The sequence below is a fragment of the Perca fluviatilis genome, chromosome 15 (assembly GCF_010015445.1).
Source record: "Perca fluviatilis chromosome 15, GENO_Pfluv_1.0, whole genome shotgun sequence".
In the NCBI taxonomy this organism is placed as follows: Eukaryota; Metazoa; Chordata; class Actinopteri; order Perciformes; family Percidae; genus Perca; species Perca fluviatilis.
In genome coordinates this window covers 16,219,918-16,229,944 of record NC_053126.1, presented here as the reverse complement: position 1 = coordinate 16,229,944, position 10,027 = coordinate 16,219,918, and the positions used below count along the sequence as shown (strand labels likewise).

Sequence of the window (10,027 nt, the reverse complement as noted above, 5' to 3'; positions counted from 1 at the left end):
AATCGCAGCACCTTCATTGTGCCGGTAGAGGATGTCACATTGTTAAAAAACCTCTACATTGTTAAAATGTCTACATTGTTGACGTACTTGTATGCAACCTTTTCAGGACTACTACACAATAATCAAAACTCCTATGGACATGGGAACAATCAAGAAAAGGCTTGAGAACAGTTACTACTGGAATGCCCAAGAATGTATCCAAGACTTCAACACAATGTTCACCAACTGCTACATATACAACAAGGTAACATTGGAGCCATTGTTACCAAAAAATTGCCAAAGATTGTGATATACCTCCACTTTTGCTGAGAGTGTTTGTCTCTTCCTGCAGCCTGGAGATGACATAGTCTTAATGGCTGAGGCTCTAGAGAAGGTTTTCCTCCAAAGGGTCACAGAAATGCCTCAGGAAGAAACTGAGATTGTTGTTATGACGGGGAAAGGACGTGGCCGGGGCCGAAGAGACGGAGGTATGTGATTTACCGCTTTACAGTGTCTTTTGCTATCGACACATGTTCTTGGAGCTGGCTATTTATTTGAGTGTCTTGTTCTCTCATCAAGGTCTGAACTTGAAACCAGGGCCCATCATTGATTCTTCGTCCTTGACTCCTCAAACACGTGGTCTGTCAAACCTCTCAGCAGCACCGCAGACCAGAGGACCAGTGCAGGGCCCGCCTTCACTACCTCCCCAGCCTTTGATGCAGGCCCTGCCGTCCCACGTGGCCCCAACATTACCCAGCCATGCACCACAGCTCGGAGGTCCCTACTCCCTGGGCCAATCAGACTGTGCTCCTCAAGTTCCCATCATGACTTCTGTGCCTCCCCCTGCTCAGACCTCCCTTCCCCCAGCATCCATCCAGAGCACTGCCCCCATGCTGCAGAGTCCTATAACCATGACCAAAGTGAGTGTGCTTGGACAGGTGGGCAATGTGTTAAGCATGCTTGGGAGGTGGCCGGGTTAGCTCAGTTGGTAGAGCAGGCGCACATATATCGAGGTTTACTCCTCGACGCAGCGGCCGCAGGTTTGACTCCGACCTGCGGCCCTTTGCTGCATGTCATTCCCCCTCTCTCTCCCCTTTCATGTCTTCATCTTTCCTGTGGAAATAAAGGCCTAAAAATGCCCAAAAAAAAAAAAAAGCATGCTTGGGAGCAGTAGACAGATTTGGTTAAATTTGGGTAACTCATTCTAATCTCTTATTTCCTTGCCCTTTCACACCATTTATCTGCTCTCTTTGTATTCACTTCTATCTAGCAAAGAAAGAGCCAGAAAAGGAAAGCTGACACTACAACGCCCACAGCAAATGACCAACTGAGTGAGTCTTCACCAGCAGAGTCCAAATCTGGGAAGACACTACCCAAGCGAGAGAGTACTCGGCCTACAAAACTGATAAAGAAGGATGCTCCCGACTCCCAGCATCACATAGGCATGGGGATGGGACTGAGTGGACCAAGTGGAGGTCATAGCCCCAAACCACAGGATCAGCTGGGATACTGCGCTAGTCTGGTTAGGGATATGCTGTCCAAGAAGCATGCTGCTTACGCCTGGCCATTCTACAAACCTGTTGATGTGGCTGCACTGGGACTACACGATTATCACGATATCATCAAATATCCAATGGACCTCAGCTCCATCAAGGTGTGTTGAAGACAGCATAGTTTATCAACGGTACCATAAGATATTGAATAGAGGAATAGAGGATCTGTGGCATGGCAAGAAGTAATTAATGTCCTTGATGTGTTTTAATAGGCCAAGCTGGAGAATAGGCAATACCGAGAACCCCAGGAGTTTGCTGCTGACGTACGATTAATGTTTTCCAACTGCTACAAATATAATCCACCAGACCACGAGGTGGTAGCTATGGCACGCAAGCTACAGGTAAATTAGTCTAGCATGCAAACAATGGTGCTTAGGTAAAAAAGGGCAGGCATTCATCAATATAGACTTCAATTATATATAATTGTCAATACCATAATGTTTGTAATCCATGTTTTGTAGTTACCCTACATAATCTTGCAATGTATTTACTGAGAGAAAAGTGAGCAACAGTTAAGGCATGTCACTGTTTTAGTTTACATTTGCAATAAAAATCTATTTTGGACATTTGCTTGAAATGTTAAAGAAAGGAATTAAAATATGTTCACAGTAGAACACATACTTTTGCCAGGATGCTACCTGAGCACTCAGTCAATGTACTAACCCAATTTACTTACAAACTGAACAAACAGGTTCATGTTTATTACTATTTATCTGGAGGTGAAGCATATAACATGGTATTTGATGAATTTACAATATTTTGTTGAACCACAAAACTACTTGACCAGAGGTTTATTTTTGGCTGTGTTTGCACAAGCCCAGTCTATCATAACCTACTAATTTCTGCCTTAATTTGTGCCTGTTTGTTGGTGTTTTGAGTGTCTTCTCACAAACACGCACACCAGTTTTGCTTAGCTTGTGTGTTTCTTTTCATTTCATAGGATGTCTTTGAGATGCGCTTTGCCAAGATGCCAGATGAACCTGAGAGCAAGCCACTGATTCCTGCCCCAGCTCCAACACTTCACCATCCTGCCCCTGTTAAGCCCCAGCCTCCTTTGGCCCATGTCGCCTCGTCTTCAGACAGCTCCAGTGACTCATCCTCTGAGTCTGAGTCATCCACAGATGACTCGGAAGAGGAGAGAGCCCAGAGGTTGGCAGAGCTCCAGGAACAGGTCAGTGACCAGAGTAGATTCAAGGTAGTGGCAAATTTGTTGTCATGTCCTTGTTACCTTTTGCTGAGAACTGGTCTCTTTTCTTGACACAGTTGAAGGCTGTCCACGAGCAGCTGGCTGCCTTGTCCCAACCACAAGCCAGCAAACCAAAGAGAAAAGAGAAGGAAAAGAAGGAGAAGAAAAAAGAAAAGCATAAGAAGAAAGGAGGCATGTTGGGCCTTGTAGATGAGATCCAGGATGCTACACCTGTTCCGCAGCTCTCTAAGAAGACCAAGACCAGCAACAATAACAACAAAGAGGTCGTACCCAAGAAAAAACCCAGGTGAGTGTTCAACTTGTACAAACTTTCTCCATGTCAGGCAGTCATTTAGAGAAACTCCTTGATATTAGAAGTTTCTTCAGCCATTTATTATGTCTTTTTCACCTGTAGTTGTTAAAATGTGTCTATTTTTGAGCTGTGTTTCTAGAAAGTGAATGTCTAAATAAAGGCTAGTCAGTAGTACATATTGATTAATTAAACATTTGTGTTTCGCCTCTAGTAAAAAGGAAGGGATGAAAAGCAATCACCCCTTCAACCTGCTCCCGGTTTCTAGCCTGGAAGAAGATTTGGGGACCGCTGGGTCATCAGCTACAGGGGAAAAGTGCAAGCCTATGACGTACGAGGAGAAGAGGCAGCTAAGCCTGGACATCAACAAGCTTCCTGGTGACAAGCTCGGCCGTGTAGTGCACATCATCCAGTCCAGAGAGCCCTCACTCAAAAACTCAAACCCTGATGAGATCGAGATTGACTTTGAGACGCTAAAGCCTTCCACTCTGCGCGAGCTGGAGAGATATGTGTCTTCCTGCCTCCGCAAGAAGAAAAAGGTTCCAGGTAAGTCACTGTAGGAAACCAGCAACCCAGCGCACCTGTGTGATTTTTCAAGTGTGTTTAGCAGACATGGGGGACTCGAGTCACATGACTTGACTTGAGTTAGACTCGAGTCGCAAATTTTAGGACTTGAGACTTGCTTGATTAACATTCATAAAAGACTCAACTTTGACTTGATATTCATGACTTGAGACTTGACTTAGACTTGAGTCAAATGACTTGAAATGACTTGATTTTCTGTTTAATAAATATATTTTTTCCCCCTCTGATATTGAGGAGGAGTTAACTTTACGATTTTAGTGCTGTTGCATGCGCAGGAACCGTTGATATGATGACGCGGCGCGTGGCGGCAGACCGTCAGTAAACAACACTGGCTATGGCTAGTAGGCTAACTTAACGTCATGGATCCCTCTCATGGGCGCCGATACTGTGGGTGCTCCGGAGCTCGAGCACACACGGAAAATACTGACCGCCCACGTGTGCCAGACTGCCAGTTCATTTTTACATTAATCTAAAATTAAACACTGCAGTTGTGGAGGTCTGTCATAGTGTGATTGGCTATGTCGGTGGCATTGATTCTTAATTTCCCACGAAGCTGATCGCGGTTACGTGTCAGTTAAACTTCTCATCTCCAATCCTATCTGTATTTGTGAGTTTTTCTATAAGTGGCGCTGTCCTGAGTTGAAAAGATAGCCTATAGGCTAGGCTACTTTACGTCTTTATTATGGCGTGTGTGTTCGTGTCGGCCGCTGTCCATTTCCTAAGGTTCTGAAATGCAAACACTTTTTTTTTAAAGGGTGTGCGCGTGTGAGCACCCACGGAGGAAAACATAAATCGGCGCCTATGTCCCTCTGCACAGAAAATAATAAAGTTTGGTTATAAGGATTACACATGTGATCAGGCAAAGCAGCAACGAACGGCAGTTTGCAATGTCTGCAGTACAAATATTTTCCGACGTCGAATTTCATCAGACACTTCAAATCGGGAGAGATTCGGGTTCCAGTCCCCATATTCAGCTGAACCACTATTTGGACATTTGTGATGGACAGAACTCCCTTCAGTTTTTGCCCTGAATCACACCCTCCCTCTTCTTTCTTCAAGGTTCGGTAACCGCATAAAACTAGGAAAACATAGGCTACACACACAACACAAACTGCTCTCTCTCTCTCTCTCTCTCTCTCTCTCTCTCTCTCTCTCTCTCTCTCTCTCTCTCTCTCTCTCTCTCTCTCTCTCTTTCTCTCTCTCTTTTTTTTTTTAAAAAAAAAAAAAAAAAAAAAAAACACAAAGAAAAAATATATATAAATTTATTTGCTTTTTTTTTATAAAGCAAAAAAAATTAGGCACACATACAAACACCCTGCACTTTCACACACCGCATACGCACATTCACTCACCAATATTAATAACTTTTCACTCACTCTTTCTCAAACACGCACACATTCACTCACAAATACACTGACAAATATCAACATATACTTTCCATTCCATGTGATAAGCAAATGTGGTGGGATTCAGCTACTCTTAAAGAATGTTTTCTTCTTTAAGAGAAGGAATGGTTAAAGGATGTGTTTCTGTCTCATAAAAGTGAGGCATGTTTGAAGAATATTATTTGACTTAGGAACCATTATACTTGAATTGTGTGAAGGAATTTCATAATTTGATGTCATGTTTGAGGCATATTGAACAATGTTGATTTATTGTTGGCCTAATATCAGTTTTAGGCTGTGCTTTTTTATCTGTGTTAATTTAAACTCTTCAGATGTATGTGGACGCAATGTCTTTTGAATATTGAGTAAAAAATGCAAATAAAACTCCAGCAGTTCATAATCACAGTCTTTAGCTTGTTTAAAAATGGAAACTTTGGTATGACTTGACTTGACTTGCTTAACCAAAGCTATGACTTGACTTGACTTGCTTGATTGTCACAAAAAATGACTTGGACTTGCTTGAGACTTGAAGGTTAAGACTTGAGTCTTGCTTGTGACTTGCCCATGTGTGACTTACTCCCATCTCTGGTGTTTAGGCATGTGAAATTACTGAGTTGATGCTTTATTTGAAGTGCATGAACACATAGTTGTTGCTTTGCAGTTGAGAAGCCTGTGGAGTCAATGGCTACCTCCAAAAAGACTGGATCCTCTTCAGAGAGCAGCGGCTCCAGCACAGACAGCGAGGCTGAGGGGACAGGTGATTTACTGCAAATTTGACAATTTAAATGCCCATAATCAAAAATGCTAAATTAAGTGTTAAATCTTTATTTCCACTTATTTTCAGGAATAATAAAGCATCAGAATCACAAGAAGAAGGGCCAGTCTGTGAAGGAGGGGAAGAAGACCCATCCGCATGTACACATTCAGAGTGGCCCTGCTCAGACTGGGCTTCATTCCCAAATTGCAGGCCTTCAGTCCAGCAGTCAGATGAAGCAGCAGCATCAGCCATCTCCTGCAGGCTTCATTGCTCCCCCTGTAGCTGCTCTGGAGTCTTCCCAGTTACTGGAGACTAGCTTTGAGTCCCTGCCACCTTTTGGCCAGCCCCTTATGCATCTGTCCCACCACACAGGCAACTCCTCCTCACCCGCACCTCCACACCTCAACGCTCATTCTGCGGGGCAAGTGTCCCCTGAGACGCACCCCTTCCTCAACCAGCATCCCGTCCTCACATCCCCAGGTAAGGCTGTATGCAGGCTGCTGCGCTTTCGACACGTCCAATACTAATCGCTACATAGATTTTCATTGTTTCTACAGGTGTAACTGCAATCCCTCCAAGAAAAATGTCTCTTACAAAGTCAACCAGTCCCCATTCAGTTTTTTAAAAGTGGCACACACCATGTCTACGTAAATAGTAAAATAAATATTTAATGGAACACTTAATGGTAAACCACACGTATCAAACGGTCAGTCTAATTTGATCTTTTTTACAACCACCAACTTTGCTTTTGAACTGAGGAGAGTAAGCAGATGGGAAAACCTACAATAACCTACAGTAATAACCCATTAACCTCATGCTTTGTTCTTAGAAGAACCCAAATCCTACCTCATTGTTAGAATAAACCCAACATTTATTACATGCATCATTAAACATTTAATAGGACTGCTGTGATGAGCACGGCTCTTTTTTGTTTTGTTCTTTTTCTTTTTTTTTTTTGGAGTTCAGAAAATATGTAAATAAGCACTCATGTCTTCTGCAGTAGTATCTGTAATACAGTGGGCTTATAATCATTGTCAGATTGCACATTACAGTGCTGAGCATTTTCATAGATTCCTGTGTTTATCAGTTCCCACAAAATAACTAAAATGCATGTACACATTTTGCAAATGTAACTGCCGTTTTCTTATATTGAGGTCAACATGTCAAGGATGACAATCACAAGACTTTGTGACAAAAAAATTTTATTAATGATTTTATAAATGATATTAATGATTGTTTCTGATTATGTTTCTTCTTTTTTTCCTGGAACTGTGCAACCTTAGCCTTGCACATTTCCATGCCTCAGCAGCCTTCTCGACCCAGTCACAAGGCAGCGCCTCTTCATCCCAAACCCCCCCAGCAGCAAACAGCCCCTCCTCAGCAGCAGCCAACCCTGCAGCAGCAACAACTGCCTCAGCAGCAACTCCAGCCCCAGTCAGCACCACCACCACCACCACCACCACAACACCAGCTTTCCTCCCAGATCCTCCACCCTCCTCAGCCCCTGCACCAGCGGCCCATGTCCCCTCCAACACTCACACCCCAGGGCTTGCTGTCTTCCCAGCCTCCCCAGATGCTGCTGGAGGATGATGAAGAGCCAGGGTCTACAACGCCTATGAACCAAGTACAATTATACCTGCAGCAGTTCCAGCAAGCCCGTCAGCCCCAGCAGTCCATGCAGTTGCTCCAGGCCCAGGCTCGTCAGCAGCAACAACAACAACAACAACAGCAGCAGCAGCAGCAGCAGCAGCATCAACAACAACAACAACAACCAGGACAGATCTCTCTTCTGCAGTCTGTCCAGGGACAATCTCAACTCTCCTCTCAGACCACGCTGCCTCCTCCCCGGCTCCCTATTCAGTCCCAGGCTCAGCCAGCCCCTTCACATCAGGCCCCGCCCCAACAGATTCCTCTACACCAGGCCCACCACATGCAGCACACTCTGCCGCAGCAACAGCAGCCACAACAGCAACAACTGAACTACCAGCAGGGTCCTGGACTAGCTGGTCAGTCCCAGGGATCACAACACAAGGTATCCATGCCCACCAACAAAGCACAGCAGATCATCCAGCAACAGCAAGAGCAGCCCTCCCCTCGCCCAACCAAGGCTGACCCTTACAACGCAGGTGAGTCTTGAGAAAATGAGACAAACAAAACAAGTTTATTGTGTAACTGGTTGTAGAAGCAAACAAAAAAAACTGTTGCTGTAAACATTTTGTTGGCTCAAGTTTTATGGCACTCCCTTCTGTTGACAGGTCACATGAGGGACAACCCATCCCCTCTCATGATGCATTCCCCACAACTTCCCCAGTATCCACCCGTGTCTCACCAGTCCCCACCTCACAACATGCAGCCCAAAAAGGTGAAAAACCTTTTTAGAAACCATTAAGTGCACGGCTAATGTTATGTCTCCACATGCCTGTGTCTGACTTTGACTCGGTTTGCTTGTGATGCAGCAGAGGGCCCCTGTGAGCCATGGTGGGGTAAAGGAGGAGAAACTTCCTCCATCACCAGTGATACGAGGAGAGCCATTTAACCCTGCAATGAGACCAGACCATCACAAACATCCTGATAACAAGCCTTCTCAACCAGGCCACGGCCAACAGAGTGAGTACCAAGACATTCTTTTTTTTTCCTCTGGCTTTCTGTGGGTAAAATGCACAAAAAGGAGAAGCTACACAAGATATTGAGATTATGCTTGTGTGTGCATGTACTTGTGTTGAGCAGATGTAAAGTCCATGGACAGCTTGCGACCTGTCATCCGCTCCTCCCAGTCCAGTGGCCCGCCCTCCTCTCTGCAAGACAAGGATAAGTTCAAGCAGGAGTCATGACAGTGAACGCACACATTGCCCCAATGAAGGTAAGGAGATTTTTGATCATGATTTGATAATCAATGTGGCTCTTCTTCCTGTGTGTGTGTGTGTGTGTGTGTGTGTGTGTGTGTGTGTGTGTGTGTGTGTGTGTGTGTGTGTGTGTGTGTGTGTGTGTGTGTGTGTGTGTGTGTGTGTGTGTGTGTGTGTGTGTGTGTGTGTGTGTGTGTGTGTGTGTGTGTGTGTGTGTGTGTGTGTGTGTGTGTGTGTGTGTGTGTGTGTTTGTGTGTTTGTATATGGGCTCATGGGCCAGCCTGGCACAAAAGTCCACATCTACACCCTTATCTGCAGTGAAGTCATCAAGTGACAGTTTTGAGCAGTTCCGTCGTGCTGCCCGGGAGAAAGAGGAGAGGGAGAAAGCGCTGAAGGCCCAAGCCGAGCAGGTGGAAAAAGACAGACTACGCAGAGAGCAGGACAAACTACGGTAAGGTCGTCCAGAGGAAGACTTAGTGTTTTGAAAAGATACACCTTTCTTAATGTTGATGTACATTTGCTCCACGAAGCTAGATAGAAGAGAAAATGAAAGTTAATAAGAATGTTGAACAGGCTATACTGTATGTATTTGTAGGTTTACAGCAATGTAGGTCATAATAAGTTCTTAGAGCAAGAGCGGCAAGACTTGCTGTGTAGTTTTGAAAATGTGAAACCACTCATTTGAGAGGCCTTGTCACCACCACTGCATTAAGAAACCAAATGTTGTGTTGCTGAAACAACATCAACAATGTACAGATGTCAACATTGGAAACACAGCCCTTGTAATAACTTAAATACAAAAATGCAGAGTTTGCAAATGAATTTGGGTGGGCGGCCTGATGATAAATAAGACAGGAACTATAGTATGTGGCGATGTATTATGCCCTCTAGTGGCCATAGTGTAGGATCACCACAGCCACTGGGAGTCGAGCGTAACCGAGGACTGCAGGAGGGGAACATTTGATCGACAATAGGACTTTTGGCCGATTTTAATGCTATCAGTTACACAGTTAATAACTAAAATAATCTATACAATATTTTTAATTTTTTTTTTTTAAAAAAAAAAAAAAAAAAAAAAACTATTAATTGGCAATCCTAAATATATGCATCGGTTGTTGGGACGTGACGTCGGTCCTCAACTACTGGCATCAGAGAGTACATATGGGCATCTACTCTTGTTCAAGCCATTACTATTACGTAGCCATTACACAGTAATCATTAAACCTCACATAATAAACTTTGCGTACAGTCCTTGGTCAAAAAAAAGCTGAGGCTCATATTAACCCTTTATTTTAGAAATAGAAGATTTTAAATTTAATAATAAAGTTTTTGGCCACCAGGTGTTTTACCTGTGTTGGGCTATTGAGACATTTTATGTTGCACTGGGAAAGACTTAACTTGAGTAACTTGATCTAAACCAGGACTGCAA

At 44.0% G+C, this 10,027-nt stretch overlaps 1 protein-coding gene across 1 annotated transcript; it reads left to right on the top strand.

Moving 5' to 3' along the window:
• Positions 1-87: 87 nt before the first annotated feature.
• Positions 88-8,586, top strand: brd4 (bromodomain containing 4). The gene is made up of 14 exons (XM_039824690.1): positions 88-244; positions 332-467; positions 559-899; positions 1,250-1,633; positions 1,745-1,873; positions 2,473-2,703; positions 2,796-3,025; positions 3,243-3,574; positions 5,660-5,755; positions 5,843-6,235; positions 7,039-7,881; positions 8,011-8,117; positions 8,212-8,362; positions 8,483-8,586. The coding sequence occupies exons 1-14, from the start codon at positions 92-94 to the stop codon at positions 8,584-8,586; spliced, it is 3,630 nt and encodes a 1,209-aa protein (XP_039680624.1). The 5' UTR covers positions 88-91.
• The last annotated feature ends 1,441 nt before the right edge of the window (positions 8,587-10,027 follow it).